This window comes from Toxoplasma gondii, chromosome IV, assembly GCF_000006565.2.
Source record: "Toxoplasma gondii ME49 chromosome IV, whole genome shotgun sequence".
Lineage (NCBI taxonomy): Eukaryota > Apicomplexa > Conoidasida > Eucoccidiorida > Sarcocystidae > Toxoplasma > Toxoplasma gondii.
The window spans coordinates 455,839-473,826 of record NC_031471.1 but is presented as its reverse complement, the minus strand read 5'-3'; the positions used below and the strand labels follow the sequence as shown (position 1 = coordinate 473,826).

The 17,988-nt window shown below is 53.1% G+C and overlaps 2 protein-coding genes across 2 annotated transcripts; one reads left to right on the top strand and one right to left on the bottom strand.

Annotated features, from left to right (window-relative positions):
- Positions 1-697: 697 nt before the first annotated feature.
- TGME49_320150 (elongation factor Tu GTP binding domain-containing protein) lies at positions 698-9,433 on the top strand. Its single transcript, XM_018782986.1, has 10 exons — positions 698-2,161; positions 2,508-3,419; positions 4,381-4,436; positions 4,750-4,856; positions 5,268-5,379; positions 6,088-6,171; positions 6,649-6,729; positions 7,586-7,706; positions 7,968-8,070; positions 8,643-9,433. Exons 1-10 carry the CDS (start codon positions 1,045-1,047, stop codon positions 8,737-8,739), a joined length of 2,790 nt encoding a protein of 929 aa, XP_018638059.1. The 5' UTR covers positions 698-1,044; the 3' UTR covers positions 8,740-9,433.
- A 90-nt stretch (positions 9,434-9,523) lies between these two features.
- Positions 9,524-17,988, bottom strand: TGME49_320160 (hypothetical protein). Its single transcript, XM_018782987.1, has 2 exons — positions 11,692-17,988; positions 9,524-10,889 (listed from the first exon to the last, which is right to left on the bottom strand). The coding sequence occupies exons 1-2, from the start codon at positions 16,658-16,660 to the stop codon at positions 10,270-10,272; spliced, it is 5,589 nt and encodes a 1,862-aa protein (XP_018638060.1). The 5' UTR covers positions 16,661-17,988; the 3' UTR covers positions 9,524-10,269.

Below are 17,988 nucleotides of genomic sequence, written 5' to 3'. Positions count from 1 at the left end.
TCCACGTACAGTGGACCAAAGTTGCAAAAGAAAACAACCGGTCTGTCGGGCTCGTTCCTACGTACGACGGCCATACATGCATTGTGACATAGAAGAGGTGTTCTTCACCTATATGAGATGCCTGAAAACTCGTCAAATGGAAGCTCTACTCTTCTACTATCGACTAGATTGCTTGCTTATTCACCTTCGCCCCGCCGCCTGGCACACGCTCGAAGAACCGGTCTGTTCGCCCGCGGGACGAAACAGCGGCCGAGACTGTTTCGTAACGAAGGAGAAAGACACGTCGCTTGCCATGTGAACCATGAAGTTGCATCTCAGGCACATTTCCTGTTTCATGTATTCCCCTGCTGCACGTGCAGGGTGAAAACACCTCCTCTGTGCCACTCGGCTAGCCGTAGGCGAGAGGGTGCAGAACGAGAACTTGTCCGTCTCCTTGTGGCACTATCTCCCTACAATCGAGGAGGCTTCCCTTTGTTTCTTCGCCCTCTGTCCCGCTGTGGGGGAGTTACCGGATGCCGCATCCCCCTTTTTCACTTCATCACATCTTAATCCCCGTGAGATTCTCGCGCTGTAGTCCACATAAGGAACCAAGGTACTACGGCGGTCAAAGGGTCTTGCAGTCACCGCGCATGTGGCACTCGAGGTCACCGCGGCCAAGTGAGCTGGTTCGCTAGTTGTCTTATCTTAAAGTTTCCCTCAACTAAAGAAGACAAATCACATTGACTGATGAAGCGTTTCTGTCTCCCTTCCGCCTCCTTCTCCTTCAGCGTTCTTCCGTTCTCCCTGGAATCTTCTCAGCGAAGACTGTGCTGCCACGCCACGCCCGAGCCTGACGAGCTGTGTCTCCTCACACCTGTGGCAGTTCGGGATCCGAGATAGAGGCGGATATTCCTCAAGCAGACGCACGCGCTCTTCTTTCCATCTGTTTTTCTTTTCGCCGTGGTGTAATCTTATCAAGTCTTTTGTCTCCGACGAACGCGCACAAACCCTCCTCGCGAAAGGCTCCCTTGTGCTCACCGTCCTTCCCAGGCCCAGGGGCGCCGGATGGTTAGTTGCCGCGACCGCGTTCTCTTGTTTCTCCTCCATTTGTGGTCCTTCGCCGGAAGGCCAATAAGTTTTTCTCTCTCTCACTCGTCTTCAACCTTTTCCTTCCCTTTTCTCCGCACCTGTCTCCCCCGTCTTGTTCCGTGCATAGATCAACGTCTCCAGTTCGAACTGGTTTCCCGGTCTGCGTTGCTTTCGTCTTCTTCGCTGCCTTCTACTCTCTCCACTTTCTTCTTCGGCTTGCCTTACTCTTGCAGCCACACCATGGGGGCTCCTTCGGACCTCCCTTCCTTCGCTTCTTGCTCCGAGTCAAGTCTTCGACGAGGCCGGCACTCTTCTTCTGCTGTGCCTCCGTTGTCTCACCGTCAACTGGAGGAAACGGCGACCTGTCCTACATGTCTTCCTTCTTCTCCTTCTTCCTCTTCCTCCCCTTCCTCCTCTCTCCCGCCGTCGTCTGCCTCTCCTTCGTCTCCCCTGCCGCTTCTTCCGGTGTCTGTCCAGGTGCTGCCTCCCTGCGGCTGTCTTCGCCTTTCTGTTGCATCGGAGTCCTCCAGTTCGCGACCGAGTCTGCTGCGCGAAGCGTCTTTCCCCACTTCAAGTTCTTTGTCGGGTCTGTCTCCACGCTCGCGAGGCGTCTCGGCGGAGGCATGTGGGATGTCGCCCCGAACATCTGGTGGAGGTGAAGAAACCGAAGTGGAAGCAGACGCGATATTGCGTGGAGGGAAGATGAGGCCACTGAGTGTCTTTTCTTCTTCTCAGACGGATGCGCCGGTCTGTCCGTCTCTCTCGTTGGGGGCGCCTTCCAACCACGTCACCTCTTCTTCCTCTGCCAGCGCGCGAGTGGCCGCGAAGCCCAACCGGAGAGACGAAAGAAAACAGAGAGCGAAGAAGAGAAGGAACGACAGGAAGGATCAGGGAAAGGCAGAGTCGACAGAAGCAGACTGTGAACAGGACAGCCCAGAGCCCTCTGTCCTCTTCGAGGTAAAAGTTGCTGTTGTCGGGGACGTGGACAGTGGAAAGACGACGCTGGTCGGCGTCTTGGCAGGCCACCATCTCGACGACGGGCGGGGGCTGATGAGATCCACCATTTTCAATTACTCCCACGAGGCTGCCTCAGGTAGAATTGATACTGATTGTGGAGAGAAAAAAATGGAAAAACCAGAAAGGGGAGAGACGGCACGAATACAGTGGAAACTAGTAAGGAGAAGCATGCGAGAAACACCCGCCGTATGGAGGAAAGGATTCAGGAGGACCATGCAGACTTTCCCGGAAAGTATGGAGTCTTATCTCTCGCTTTCCTTGTCGCTGCAGTATTAAGATTTTTTCTTTGCTTGTACCCTCTTTTCGTCTGTGTCCCTCTCCAGTCAGATTTCTGCAATGGCTCGATGACTTCTCTGTTATGCTCCCTCTATTGGGTGTTCTTCACCTCGGCTTCTGTGTTTTTGCCGTTCACCCCCCTCCAGGTCGAAGCTCTTCGGTCACCACGGAGATCCTAGGCTTCACCCGCGATGGTCGTGTAATCATTCCTTCTCGTCATTCTTCGGAGTCGGTTCTCCATTCGCATTCTAGCACAGACGCTCCCCTCTCTCCTTCTCCTCTCCAGCTTCAACGGTCTTCTTCCTTTCGTCCTCTCTGTCCCTCTGCCTCGAAGGGTCCCGATGGCGCGAATGCGTCGGCGGCCGCGAGCGAGGCGCACGTGGCTAGCCCCAAAGAGACAGGACAGCTTGAACTTGAATCCGCTGGCGGCAGCGACCGAGAAAGTCAAGAAAAAAGTGTTCCTGCCCTTGCAATGTCTTCCCAAGAAACGACCGAAAACCACGAAAACGCCACATACGGGCATCTCTCCAACACCACTCCCGACCCATTCGAACCTCAAACCGCTTCAAACTCAAATCACCACACCTCCGCCTTAACTTCTTCTTCGCCTTCTTCATCTGTTTTGCCTTCATCTTCTCTTCCTCCATCTGTGTCGTCATCGTCTTCATCGTCTACTTGCACCTCTACCGCTCCGTCGCCGTCGTTTTCAGCAGCGCGTCAGGGAGGCTTTGTGCCTCGCAACGCGGCGTGGCGATGCGTTGTTGAACAGGCAGCAAACATTGTGACTTTATTGGACCTTTGTGGCCACGAGCGCTACTTGAAAACGACAGTCTTTGGCTTGGCTGCCTCCTTTCCAGATTACGCCATGGTGGTGGTCGCGGCCAACAACGGCCTGCAGCGAATGACGAAGGAGCATCTGCGCATTGCGCTCGCGCTGCGTCTGCCCTTCTTCGTCGTCGTCACAAAAACAGACATGACTCCCGCGCATGTTAAAAAGCGAACTCTTGAACAGGTTTTCAAAGTTTTAAAGCACCCTGCAGTCCGCAAACTGCCGATCAGTGAGTGACACACGAAGAAAACACATAGGAGAGAAGCAAGCTTTGTCGATCTCTCTATGGATCTCTTTTTCTCTCCAGCTATGTATCTACAGATATCTGTATGCATGTTATCTCCGTGTCTATGTATGTATGTACGTACGCATGTGTCTGTGTATCTATGTATATATGCATGCATGAGTGTATGGATCTATCCATAAACGTGTATCTGTATCTATGTATCAGTTATAATGCCGAGTTGCGGATTCGGGAAGAGAGAGAGTGGTGCTTTCAGAGGACGTTGGGAAAGACATTTTTGTCGATGCGGGTTTCTGCTGGTGTCTGTCGCGCTTCTTCGTAAATCCGACCTTCAGGGCGCGCGAGAGAAATGAGGGATTCCAAGAGACGTGATTCATGTGCTCTTGTGTCTCGCTGGGTCCCCAAAACGGCGACTCTCTAAGGAAGCGAAGTCGCACAACAATCGAGAAAGGCAAAGACACTCTGCGGACACTCTGTCTGAGCGCGATGTTGTTTAGATTGTCTTCTCCATGAACTGTTTCGTGGGGGGAAGGACATGGGGAAGATTTTACCACGCTCCGCTAATTTGAAGGAGAATTCTGCTTTCTGTGATGTCGTGAGAGGGCAAGTAGAACTCGCATTCATCTACAGGTACGGGACCCATGGAGATGAAAGAGCAGCTAGCCTTTGCTTTCCCTCACATCCTGAGGGAATGCGGTGCCCAGCTCCGAATAACGTTTCCTCATGTTTCTTTCTCTTTGAGTTTTTCGCCTTTCTCCAGTGACAAGGAGAGTTCGAAGCTGGTGGAAAGAACGATGTTTTTCGTGAAACGCTGCTTCAAATGATGTTCCGGCACCTCTTGGGTTTCGGGCAATTTCGAATCGTGGGTTCTGGGCCTAGATTACCAGCCAAGGCGTACTCGGACTTCTCCGCTGTTCCAGAGTTCTCTTATGTCCTTTTCTTTCAGTGATAAAGAGACGCGAAGAGGTGGAGGCTGTAGCGAAAAGCGTCGCTTCTGGGCGGGTACGCGATTGCCAGACGACGCGAAGAGACAAAAAGTCTTTCGCAGCTCATATTTGTGTCATCGCAGTCTTTACTTTCGTCTTTCTCTCTAGATGTATACCCCCAAGTTAGAAGAGACTCGCCGTTACATGTCTTCCCTCGCGGTTGTCTTCCTTCTCGTCCAATTTCTTCTTTGGTGTTCGTACTTTTCTAAAAATTAAGTTTGAAAATTTGATACTAAATTTCCAGTCATTGTGACCATGTATTATTTCACACGCCCCCCATTTCCCCTTTCTCCCTTCTTGTTATTTTCTGCCCTTCTGTTTCTCTTCAGGTCTGTCCCGTGTTTTGCATCTCCAGCGTGACCGGGGAGAACATGGATATCTTGGCTACTTTCTTGGGCAAGCTCCCAAACCGAGTTGAAATTTGTGGTCTCTACGGGTGAGACAGCGAGGGGTCGCAACCCGATTTTGTCCTATTTCTCCTCTCTCATCTTCCCTTCCTGTCTGCGTCTTCTTTCTTTCGCCGGTGTCTCTTTCCTCTCTCCCGTGTCGTCATCTACACCTTACACCTCTCCCGTTTACATCACTCTATTTTTCTTCGTGTTTTCGTAGGTCTTTGCTCATGCGAAAAACCTTATCTCCCTTGGCCTCTTTGCTTCTGCCATCTGAGCTCGTTCAGTCTCCCTGTCGCCTCTCCCTGCTTCCTGTTCATCCATATTCGTCTATTCTATTCCTCGCGAGGCACTTTGCTGTCTCCGTGTCCTAGCTCTCTTCGGGGTGCATGCAGAACAACACGGTGAGACAGGCGGTCTTGAGGAGACATTCTGGTGCATTCTTCTTTCCCGTTCAGACGGTTCGACGACCCCTGCGAATTTGTCATCGACAGAGTCTTCTCGGTTCCAGGCGTCGGCGTCGTCGTCTCTGGAACTCTCCGTAGTGGAGAAGTTACCCAGAACCGGCAAGTAGGCAGATACCTTTTTCTTCGTATCTCTCGAGAAACAAGACTGTTAAATGAAAGACAAAGTCACTTCTTTGCGTGGTTGTCTTTTCTCTCTTGCTCTCACACCAGTTCTGCATTCGCTTGCTCGTGTTTTCTTCGGTCATCTAGGATCGCAAGCTGCTTCGCTTTCTCTCGCCCCTGTCTCGACTGCGCTTTGCTGAGGGGCGTTCTTTGTATTCTATTGTGTCTCTCAATGGCCAGCTGAGTGCCTGTAAGACACTCATATCAATGCATTGCCAGTTAAGGTGTGCAGCAGTCCAGTGCCCCTCAACATCACAGATATATCTTTATATCGCGCCTGAATGGTATGTTTTTGCATACTGTACGATCTTTAAAATATCGAGCCAAAACCGTTGTGGGGAGAGGTCACATGCCTCCGCAGTTCTTGCCTGCTGCGTTGCCCCGGTTGTGTCTGACTTCCCAGAAAATGATTGTCTTTTCTGTTTCTTTGGTGCCAGACTTCTGTATCGTCTTGCCCTCGCGACATCCATACAAGGCTGCTTTCAATGCTTCTCGAAGAGACACGCAAAGGACAGTCTCGCTTCTTCTCGTGCTGTCCTCGCCAGTGCGCTGCATGAGCGTGTGAGTTGCACGCCAACGTGTCGAGCACCGTGGACTTTTCTTTTCTCTCTCTTCTGGTTTCTTCGCTCCCATTTTAAACCATTCGCAGCTCTTCCTCGGCCCCGACAGGACCGGCGCCTTCCGCAAGGTCGGTGTGCGATCCATTCACTACAAACGCGTGGCTGTGGCTCGAGTAGGCGGAGAAAACAGACAGAGAAAACAAACAGAGAAAACAAATAGGGGAAACGACGGGCAGAAGAAGCGGAGTTTTTGACGATGAAAGAATGGGTAGCAGAGAGGCACGAACATAATGAGGGGGCATTCGACGTGTGGAGAGAGAGGGAGTGGCGGAAAGCAGCGATGCAGTCCAAAATGCGATGGACACACGAAGAAAACTTTCTCCTGCTTGGACAAGAACCGCATGCCTTTGCTGTTCTGTTTGATCCTTTTCATTGGTTAGATATAGCTTTTCTTCTAAAAGCATTCTCCGTTTTTCTTATCTCTTTCGGTGTTCGTTTCTTCCTCGTTGTGTCAAGTCCTGAGCCTGCTCTCGGGGTGTTTTTGCTTCAGCGTTTGCGTTTCGCTTCTTCTCCATATTCTTCCTTTTCTTCTTCGCGTTTCCTTCCCTCACACCGCCTGCGCTTGTCTCCTTTGGTGTCGGTCCCTCCAGGCCGTGAGGGGGCAGGCCGTCTCCATGTGTATTCGAGCGACCAACAAGAAGGAACAACTCAAGAGTTCGTCTTTCCGGAAGGTTCGTCATTCACTCCTAGCTTCTTCCCGCTTCGGATTCTGTGACCTTTCCCAACTCTTGTTTGTGTACTTCTATTTTGCTTTCGTTGGTCTTCTTCCGTGGCTCTTACAGGAGGGACAGGAGAGGTTTGCTACTCACAGTACTTTGCGCCTCTCTGCGAGCTGTTTCTCCCGATATTTCCAGTCACGTCTGCACTGTTGTCTTCTAGAGACGAATGTGCTATCTTTGAGAGACCAATGTGCTACAGACTGATCGGCTGTATCGTGGAGACTAGTAAGCTGTCACGAAGAGTTCCTTCTGCTCTCTTTTATAGACCACTTTGTCGTCTTTTAGGGACCCTTTTTTGTCTTTAAAAGAATCGTCAGCTGTGTAGTAGAGGCTCGTTTGCTGTCTCGTAGAGACCCATCTCGTGTCTTCGAAAGGCCACGCTTTAATTTCCATGAGACACCGTTCTTCTGTTTTCGAAAGACCTTTCTGCCGTCTCTTGGACACCACTGTGCTGTCTCTTAGAGACATACCCTTTTTTTTCTGCCAAAACTCAATCTGATGTCTCCTAAAAGAGTTTATCCTGCTGCTTCCTAGATACGGTTCTGTGATTTCTTAGAGACCAGTCTCCTGCTTCCACAGTCCGTTCTGGTTTCTCTTAAAAAGAGACGTTTCCGCTGTCTCCTCGCGACCCCGCAGCTGTCTCTTCTTTTTCTTTGGAGAAGGCGATCTTTCCATACCCTAGAAACTTCAGACTACTCATCTCCTCCGAGAGCAGCGAAGCCACGTTACTGTCAGTTTTCTCAACTCCTCTCAAACGCTGTTCCGCGTCTGCAGTTTCTTCTCTCTTGCGCTCTGCCTTCTTCTCCAGGGAATGGTCCTGCTGGAGCCTCCGCTCCCGCTTCGGGCCTGCTGGGAATTTCTTGCCTTCGTGCTCCTCCTGCACCACAACACGACCATCCAGAGAGGCTATCAATGCGTCATTCACATCGGTACAAAATAACGCGAAGGACAAAGGAAGAGTTGAGGAACAGAGAAGAGAACAAGCCTTTGCAGTGAGAAAAGGCGAAAGAAAGAAAGGACAGAGAATGCAGAGACTAGAAGTGACACTGCTGAAACAGTGACACAAAGTGCAGAGAAACAGACGCGAAGAAGTTTGAAGAGGAAGACACAGTCGAGAGAAGCCGAGAAAAGGGAGCAGAGAAAGTGACCTGTGCAGGCGCATGAGTGGCTGTTTGGTGTCTTCTCTTCAGGGAATGTCCGACAGGCTGCGCGTGTGACAGACATTTTCTCGGAGGACAGAACGGAGAAGAAAGACGCCCTTCGGACGGGAGACAAAGGCTTCATGAAGTTCCGGTCAGCTGTCTCTCCAGATGAAATTCTTCTTCCAAGAAACTCGCCTTCATTCGCGTCTCTAATTCCGTTTCAATGCACTCCACCTGCCGTCTTGTTTGTGTGTAGTCGTCCATTTGCTTCTTTCAAGTCTTTGATAATAAGCTTCCTGTCCGTGTGTGGTTCTCTGCATTTAGCCTCCCGCATTAGGCTTCTTCATCTCCCTCCTCCACTCTTGTCCCGACTGTCACGTGGCTCCTGCAAGTTTGTCTTCAGTTTCTCTCCTCTTTTCCTCTCTCATTTTTTCCTTGTGTTCGTCTTTGTTCGCAAATCTCATCCCCACGTATCTACGTTTGCTGCATTCGTCTCTCCGAGGAAGGTAGCGTATCTCTTCATTGTCTATCTGTCTCCCTCCTGAATCAGGCCCTGTTGAGACGCTTCCCGCCTTCCTCTCGCCCTCTCGCGTGCTGGCTTCAACGTGCATCCTCTGGGTTGTCTCGCTGTTTATAATTCCCCGATGTCGAGGTTCTCGGTGTTTCTGTTCTCCACATGTCGTCTGCTTTTCCTCCTTTTCTTTTTCTCTCTTTCTCTTCCAGGTTCATCCAGTACGCCGAGTACCTCACTGAGAGTGCTCCTCTCATTTTTCGAGAAGGTCGGACCCGCGGCTTGGGCACCGTTTGCGAAGTGTGCTAATAAACTTTCAGAGGAGACGAAGCAGCAACGACAGAAAAAGGAACGAAAAAGGAAGAAGAGATAAAGAGAGAAGACAGGAATGATAAAGGGAGAAAAGAAGAAAAAAGAGGAAAGGATACAAGAGACAGAGACATGTCATAAAAAGAGATGAAGAGAGAACAAGTGAAGAAAGCAGATGTAAAGAGAGAGAGAAGAGAAGAAAACAGGAGAGGTAAAGCGGGAAGGAATAATGAGGCATTTCACAAAAAAGGTGAAGCCTCAAGAGACCAGAAAAAGAGGTACGATAAAACAGAGCCACGAAACGCCTTCGATTTGCAGTTGTCCGCGTGGAGATCCTTAGGTTTTTGATGGTGCCCCAAGACTGTTTTCCAACAAAAACAAGGATGTTTCCCGGAGGCGAAACTTGACAACCTAGACGGCCCTCCGAAAATGCGACAGCACCAATTCCTTTGAACGCTGGAAGAAAATACGTTTGCAAACATGCAGTTCAATTAAACGTACACCAAATCGTTTATATACATGATGATGTGCTTGTCGGTCACCTTCTCGGTACCTTGATGCACGTACCTACATGCATATAAGCAAACCTTCTCTTTTTGGAAAATCGTGCTGGTGGCTGCAGAATTGTACCCTGGAACGGAACTTCGCATTCATCAGTATCCACAGTGTATATCGTGACACTGCTTTTCTCGGCCTTCTTCTACAAATAATCATGTATGCGTCTGTACAAATATACTATATATATATATATATTTATATCATCCTACACATTTATAGGTGAGCGTGGGGGGCCAGACGCGAATGCAGATGAGGCACCTTTTAGCGAGGTAGCAGTAGAAATTACTGAGGTTCGGTCCCGCTGAACTTTCTGTGGCGACTGCATGTGCTGTCTCTGTCTGGAGCTGCCTTGTGAGTTTAATAAGATCATCGTTGGCTATGCATGCAAGTGACCACTCGACGACAGGTTTTCTGTCAAGACCGCTCCAAATACCAACGGCTGTGTTCCGTCCTTCCATTACACTGACAGTGTGTTCGTCGTTCTTTATGAACCTTAAGAGAGTGGAAGTCGATCTCTCCAACTGTACAGAAGATTGCAATCGCCTGCCTGCAATTCACGGCACCCACTGTCGACGCCCGGGCAGCACGCGTCTCTTCCTTCGTCTCATGGTAGCATGCGATTCACCTGTTCCTCTCTTCTCTGTCTGACACGCAAAAGCTCCAACATCCCTCTTTTCTCTCTCCTCCTCGTTTCTGGAGAGACCCTCCGCCCACATCCTTGCGCTGCCCATGGTCTTCTGTTCCTGCCGTTCCTGCGCTCCCCAGTGCGAGGTACGACTCACCCCAGAAATCGCATCGAAATCGTCTAGACTCCGAGACCGGGTGAACGACACAACTCTTGTACCCTTCTCTCGCTCGCGCTCTCTTCTCAAGGGAAGTTCTCCCGACCATCCAGCCTTCCCCGGCGATGTGGGGGGAGCGAACATCGACCGACGACATGTCACGCGAGCCCACATGGCCAAAAACGCCGAGTTAGAAGTTTCTCAAGTTCGGTTTCGGGTGCTGCCTCATGAGCCGCGCGTGTTGTCTCTGTTGTTCGACTTCCTTCTTCGCTTCTTCTTCTCCCTCGGCGCCCGTGTGTCTCCTCTCTTCTCCCGTTGCGCCACCCATGCGTGCGGTCACGCCATACGGACAGAAGCTTTGAGGCGAGAACGGCCCCGGCGGGTCTCGCCCTCTCTGGTGAGTCACTCCCAACGGACTCTTTTGATCAGACTTCTGCCGACTGTTTGGGAGAAGGGTGATCTTACCGCTTTCCGAGTAAAACGACACGCCGTCTCTTCCGGCCTCTAAGCTTCGCCCCGCCTCTCGCCGCAGGTCCGTCGAAGCCACGTGGAACCCACTGTCTGTCAACGACCTTGACGCACACGCATCTCTCTGGTTGGGGACAAAGGCCCCCGACGGACGGCTGCCCGACTCCAGAGGAGAGACGAAGCCCCCTGGAACGCCCGCAAACTCTTCAGCCTTCTCCCGCACATTCGCTCTCTCCTTGTCAACTGAAGAAGAAGAACCGGGCAACGGGTTCCCGTCACTCGCATATCTCTGAGCGTAGGGGACAGACTTGCGAGGCAAGAGCACCACTGGCTCAGCTTTACCTACGGCACAAAAAAAGGAGGGATACATCGCGGAGGGGAGACAGATAAAAAAGACAAGAGGCCCGGAGCGAACCGAGGGGTCCGAGGAGGAAACGGAGAAGAGAAAACCAAGTGCGCACCATAAAACACAAATCAAAACACACGCGGGAAGAAAAGAGACCAAAGTGTGAGGCAGGCGATCTGTTCGCATCTCCTGACAGGCTCTGGAAGAGATAAGCGACAAGACGACACGGCGCATAGACGCTACCGGAGAGGAAAGGGCCATAACTACTCCGGAAATATTTGTCTTAGGCTCGGTCGAATGTCCGTTATACGGTGTATAGATCATTCTCTCTCGTGGTCAACGTTTGAGGTGACCCTTGCGTGACTGCAGTGACACATTTGGGAGAAGCCTTCAGAAAGGAAATGCGAAGTCGATGGATGAAAAAGAGCTTAAAATGTGCAGTATGGAGCCAAAAACAGATAAACGGTGTAGGGGACCCAGAACGGAACTACAAATGGAAGCGTCATACACCGAACCAAAAAGGAAATGCAAGAGAGAAGAAGTCGAAGCAAACACACGGTGACACACTAAGAATAATCCCAATTGGAGAAGATTTGTTTCTTTCTCAGCATCCACTTTTCGTTTCGTATCACCCCGTCTCGCCTTAGGGTTTCAGATGCCCTCTTTTTCTCTAGTGGTTTTTAATGAATTCAGGGATTCGCTCTTTCGGAGTGGGCCTGACACGTGGAGACAGCAGTGTAGACCTTCTTTTTCACTTCCCTTCTTTTCGCCTTTGTGTCTCCTTCTCTGTCTCCTCACCTTCTGGACGCAGAATTCCACTTCCAGAGGGATTTGCGAAATCGCCGGCCTCCATCGACTCGCCACCACGGCCGCTCGCGCGTGCGACGTCTCCCTCTTGGAGCCCCCTGAAAGAAGAAAGAGGCGGTTTAGGTGGAGGCGAGATCTGTCGACTGATTCTCGGGGGGACTACAGGAACAGGGACGCGAGTCCTTTGTCTTTTCCTGCGCTCTTCTTCCGCTTTCTCCTTCTTCACTCGATTCTCCGTCGCATCTGTGCCACCAGAAGACGGAGCACGCGGGAGGGGATGCGCGATGTGTGGAGTGTTTTTGAAGAAAGTCTCGAGTCTCTGAAGCTCCTCTTCTTGTTCTTCTCCCCACACCAAGCCGCGGCGCCTGCAGTAGGACTCGCGCATGCTGCGGGTCTCTCTGTCCTCGACGCGACTTCGCTTCTCCCTTCTGGCCATGCCGTCTTCGCCCTCCTCGTTCTCTTTCCGTCCTAGACGAGAGTAGGGGAAAGAGCCGAGAGGAGAAGGAAGAGAGACAAGAGACGAGAGAGCTGTCCCCCTGGGAGACAGTGGACTCGAGTCGCGAGACGACGAGGGCGACACACTCGTTTGCGACTCCGAGGAGAGACAGTCGAACCACCGAGCGGCCTTTTCGCCCCGCAGCCTATCGGCACTCCTTTGCAATTCTGAGGAAGCAGATACATTTGCTGTCGGCTTCTGTCTCTTCTCTGTGGCTCTAGCTTCCCTCGCTTTCCCTGCAGAGTCCACACCTGTTTTCTCCGCGTCTTCTCTCTCAGATTCAGTATCCGTCGCTGCGCGACTCAGGCTTGCGAGCAGACGTCCCTCGTTTGCATCCAGTCGCTCTCTTCTTCTTCTCGTCGCTTTCTTGCTCTCCCCCCCCATGCTGTCGGGAGAGAAGACGCTGGTCAGTAAACTCAGAAATTCGCGCCTGCGAAGCAAGCCGGCTCGGCGACCTGCTTTCTCGAGCCTCCTTCCTGTCTCCGCCACCGTCCCCACAGCATGCGAGTTGTGGTCCGTTATTTCTCTTCTGCGTCTCTGCGAAGAAGGGGCACTGGGTGAAGTATTTTTGGCCAGTTGTCCCTTCGCAAGTGTCTCCTGTTCCTCTGTCTCTTCTCCGTCCTGCTTCTCTCTGCATCCCCTTTCGTCACCCTCGAGAGCGGTTGTGGGCTCCGCCTTGACGCGAGATAGTGAGGAAACGGACGCATTGTCGCCTTCTTTTTGGTGGGCGATGGGCGTTATGAGCCTTTGTCCTTCGTGTCTCTCGATTTCTCCCTCGCTCTCTTCTTCTCCGAACCCTCCTTCTTCTTCCGCAAGCAAGCGAGTCGCGAGGCTGCGGAGAAGGAACAGGCGCTCGTCCTCTGCGTCTTCGAATCCCTCCTCTGAGTCTTCATCCTCCGAAGCCTCTTCTTCTGCCTCCACTCCTCGCCTTCCAGCTCCTCGTCCGCAGGCGCCTGCGGCGTTCTGTTGCCCACCTGCTTCTTCCTTCCTTGCATCGGCGGCCGTCCCTACACGTCTCCTCCCTTCTTCTGTCTCTTGCTTCTCCCTCTTCTTTCCCAGAGACCCCACACTTCTGAGCGTCACCTCGAGCGGCCTTCGCTCCGCAGCAAAGCTTCCAATCCGTTCCCTGCCTTCGGTCGCCTCTTGCGGGAAAACTACAGAAGCTAGCGACCTTTCCAAGTCCCCCCAATCGGTCTCTCTTCCGTTGGTTTCGCTGCCCTCGGCTTCCTCGCCTTCCTTCTTCTCCCGCGCCTCTTCGTGGCCGGCCGCCAAGAGAGCAGACGAAGACGCTTCTTCGCCCACGTGCTGCAACTCGGTCAGGTGTTGGTTGAGTTGAGCCTGCTCCTTGGTCAAGACTTTCCGGTCGCCCGCGCGCGAGTCGACCCCTGCCCCTTGACGCTCGCGGGCGCTGTGGAAGGGGACAAAGTCGTTGGCGTAGACGTCGAAGACCAGAGCCGACAGATGGAGATTCGCCTGCTTCAGCGCCCGCCAGCAGCGCTGCTCGTGCGTCTCGCTGGTGCACACCACGACGGCTGAGTGCCGTAGAAACCCAGAAAACAGCTCTGTCTTTGACGGCAAAGCGACGCTCTCTGCAAGCGTCGACAAGCTCTCAACGCCGCGGACGAGAGGCACCTCGATCAGAGAGTACGGGACAAACAGCAGGCCCTGACACCCTGGACTTGGACAGACGGAAGGAAGCGAAGGCGACTCGGAGCCAGGCTTCAAGGACGGCCCTGGAGAAAAGGAAGCTGATCCGACAACGCCGGCCGAGTCCACCGCATTCGAATTCCCTTGCTCCCCCACTCCTTTGCCGTCGTTTCCCGAAGCTGTCTTCTCCTCGCTTTGATTTTCTTTCTTGACTCCGTCGGGTCTCTGCTCTCCACCCTTCTCGTCGTGCCCGGTCCCTTCCTGCCCTTCTTTTTTCACCGTCTTTCCCGGTGTCATCTCTGGTGGCTTTTCGAAGGTCTCCTCCGCGTCATCTCTCTGCTCTTCTTGCGTCTTCGGGCTCCGTTCTGCCCCGCGCTCCAGGTGTCTCCGCTGTCGCTCGCGGTCGAGCTCTCGGTGTCTCTGCAGCAGCCAGGACTTGAAATAGTCCTTCCCTTTGCAGGTGCAGAGAGCCGGGACGAACCCCACGCCTGCGAAGCTGCCTCCGGCTCCAACCACGTACGGCAAGTGAACCTGGTTGTGGACTTTGAGTCCAACTCCCTCTCCGTCCTTCTGGGAGCCAAAAGCCCCGTCGCCCGCAGCAGCTGCCTTCTTCGTCCTCTCCAGGCACTCCGGGTGAGGAGACAGTGGAGACGCCGCTCCCCACGCCGCGCTCGACGGTCGCAGCGATGGCAAGAGATCTTGCAGAGCCAAGTGCTCGGGAAGAAAAAAGCGAACGCGACGAACGCAACACGGATAGAAAGAGGAACAAGGAGAGCACGAGGAAGAACAAGAAAAAGAAACGGAGGAAGAAGCGGGGGAGGAACAGGTGGTGGGTCTGGTGGCCTGTGGGGTGTTGTGGAGACACGACGACGAAGAAGAGGCCCGAGACGGCGAGTGACTTGAAGCGAGAGCATGCGGAGTGGAAGAGGCAAGCGAAGCTCGTTTTTCTTTTGCAAAGAAGCACGCATTCTCTTCATGCGTTTTGGGTTCCCTGGAGCCCTGCTGGTCGTCGTCGCCTCGCGTGAGTCGCGAAGGAGAGCGATCTGAGGCAAGCGGCGAGGAGGGGTGTGCACTCTGTGTCTCTGTCTCGTTTGTCGCCCTCCTTACGAGAGAGGTCGCCGCACAACAAGGAGACAACTGACAAAAGTCCGGATTGATGGCCGCCTCCCAGTGATCTCCGAAAGCTTTGCACGGCGGCAGCCACGACGCGTTCTCTTCGCCGGGGAGACACCGGGAGACGGCAGACGCGATCGATGTGGAGTGTTTTACCGAGGAGGCGGACAGAGAGACAGTCGCATCGCCCTGAACGAGAGCAAAATGTTTCCTGTTTCGTCGTCTCTCTTCTTCTTTTCTGACTGATTGGTGATCTCTCTCTGCCTCTCTTGCCTCTCTGACCTGAAGTCGCTTGTGCACCTCGAGTTCTTCCTTCGCTTGTTGCCCTTCTTCTCCATTTCTGCCCTCTGGTGTCTGTGAAGAGTCGACGGGAGAAACGGAGAGACACTGGGCCCAGCAGAAACAATGCCGAGAAGTTGCATGTGACGCCAAATCACGGGAGAAGGCCGCCGACGCTCTCCAGGTGTCACAACACCCTGTGCCCTTGCAGAGACAGCAAGGGCAACAGAGAGAAGAAAGAGGTACCATGTTTTCGCCCTCTCCATCTTTCCTTCCATCTTTTTCCCTGCGTTCCTCGCGTTCGCAGCCCCATGCCTTCTGAAGAACTGTTGTTTTCCTGTCGGCTTCATCCCGTTGAAACGAAGTCTCCAAACGCGTTCTCTGGCTCCCTCTCGAGAGAGACACATTTCCATCAAACTTGGGCGTTTCTTGAGCGCATGCAGAAGAGGCAGAGGGGTAGAGAAGTTGTCCGTTTCTTATCGGTGAGAGGGGCAACGCGGCTTCTTGTGTCGGCATTTTCGGTGAGGGAGCTTTCCTCTCTCTTCTCGCCAGAGCCCGATCTCTCGCATGCTCAGTCAGAAGCACCTCAAGACCCCACGGGTGCCTGCAGGCCCAGGAGAACCCCACAGAGAGGTAGCTGTCACCGTGTCTTCTTTCCAGGACTGTCGGCGCCTCCTGCTGTCTCTTCTCAACCTCTACGGGCGGCCTCCCCTCTCCATCGAGCCTCCGGGGGCCGCCTGAGGCTGAGGGAGAAGCATGAGAGGCCTCCGAGGCAGAAGAAACGATGGAAGCAAAACATGCAGACCTTCTTTCATGTTCGTTGGAAGTGGACGACGACGGCGGAGGGCCATCTCCTTCCGTGTAGCGGCCTGCAAGCGTCTTCACTACTTGGGTCTTTCTTCCGGACGTAGACAAGCGATAAGAAAAGCGAGCAAGACTGGAGGGGAGAGGAACAAGGAAGCGCCTCTCTTCATTGCACCTGAGTGTATCCGTCCGACTCTGCTCTCCTTTGGGTGTTCGAGGAAAACCTGAAGAGCCTGGAAACGCGTGGCTCGCCTCCGCAGGTGTATGGACACCGGCTGAGTTCTCAAGGGCGAGAGAAGAGTGAGACCGGGAAGAAGGAGTCGCGCTGAAGTTGTTCACGCCTTCACTGACACATTTCGTTTCTGTTTCTTGCTGCGTCATCTCAAAGTCAACAGCTCCCACAGAGACCCCACAGCTCGCCTCGCCTTCCTCTTGCCCGGAAGGAGAAGACCCGCATGCAGTCTGATCAGAGACACCTGTCTCTCCATGTGGGGATCCACCCAGACAGCGCCCGTCGCCACTTGGGCCTGAAGCGATCCCGCGGGCCGCCACACCCCCGAGGGTCAGCGCCCGTGGGTTTCGCCCTGCCTCTGCTGGAGCTGGAAGATTTGTTTCGTCCATTGTGGCGAGGAGACGAGAGAGATCCCGGCGCGTTGTTTATACTTGAAACGAACTCTGACGCGAGACCTGCTGGAAGATTGGATGCAGACAGAAAAAGGAGAAGACGCGATTTCTGCGTCTCCTGAGTTTGCCTGTTTGGGGACTTCAGACCGCGCTCACAGAGAGCCGAAGGAAGGCGGCAGGGGACAGGAGACACACACAGCGAGAGGTCGACGAGGCTGGCAGAGAGGAGAGATCATCGAGAACGAGAAAGAGAGACAAGGAGAAAAGATGCAGGACTGGAGGACTGAAGACGAGAAGGGGGGATTCAAGACAGTGGAGGGAGAACAACGAAGGAGAAAAATCTCTGCTTTCGAGCAGCACACTCCGTTTCTGGGTTCCTTAGAGGTAGCCCGGAAGAGAAGGAAAACGCTAAGAAAGGACGCGCATGGGAAAAACAAGAAATGATACGTAAGAGGAAGAGATAGAGATTCGTCCTGCTGCATGCGCAGATCCTTTGGACAAGGCGACAGAGGAGGTGTTCAAGAAGACTGAGAGGGACACACAAACAAGAGGTGCAGACCGGAAATCGAAACCTCCACGCTTCAAAGAAGCGACAGTGGACCTAAGAAAGGCACCCCGCATGCCTACTGAAGAAGTTAACCATCCATTTTCTCTGCATTTTCGACCTGTGTCTGCCACCCACCCAAAGGTTTTTCGCCGTTCTCCGCGGCTGGCGCCCGTCTTGCGTGTCTTTGGTCTCCAGATCTCTCGTTTTCAGATGTTTTTCGCCTGGTTCCTCAAGATTTCACGAGCGCTTTGCCGAGGAGGAAGCAGCACCACAGCGACGCAGAAAAAGCTGTCTTCTGCAGAAAAGGACGAGAACCGGACCCCAGGGCTGTGCCGGCTCAACGAAGAGCACAGGCTGAGTTTGAACTATACGGATGACGACAGCGGAGATTCGACCCTTCACCCCCGGCGCAGCGAAAAACGTAGAAAAAAGAGAGAAGAAACGGGCGAGCTCCGAATTAAGAAAAGGAAGGGAGACAGCTGAAACAAAGGGGACAGCGAGGGCGGGGTTGACGGCATGCATGGATTCCGAAAAAGTGTGTTCTCAGTTACGGAGGAGCGCACTGGCGCCGGAGTGGTTGGTGAAATGTACGGGGGAAAGGTGAGATTCGCAGAAGCGAAGGAAAAGGAAAGAAGAGACGAATATCAAAGGAAATGAGAGGAAGGGCCGGAGAGAAGTCGTCCCAGTACGACGTGCATGCTCCAGCAAAAATAAACGAAATTGGCAAGATACGGCCGAACAAGGAGGGAAAAACAGAATTGACGGGAGAGCGACAAAG

Coding starts and splice junctions, on each gene's coding strand:
- TGME49_320150 (XM_018782986.1), top strand. CDS start 1,045: ATGGTTAGTTGCCGCGACCGCGTTCTCTTGTTTCTCCTCCATTTGTGG. Junction 2,162..2,507: donor CTCCCACGAGGCTGCCTCAG/GTAGAATTGATA, acceptor ACCCCCCTCCAG/GTCGAAGCTCTTCGGTCACC. Junction 5,380..6,087: donor AAGTTACCCAGAACCGGCAA/GTAGGCAGATAC, acceptor AACCATTCGCAG/CTCTTCCTCGGCCCCGACAG.
- TGME49_320160 (XM_018782987.1), bottom strand. CDS start 16,660: ATGGACGAAACAAATCTTCCAGCTCCAGCAGAGGCAGGGCGAAACCCA. Junction 10,890..11,691: donor TGGAATTCTGCGTCCAGAAG/GTGAGGAGACAG, acceptor TTTGTGCCGTAG/GTAAAGCTGAGCCAGTGGTG.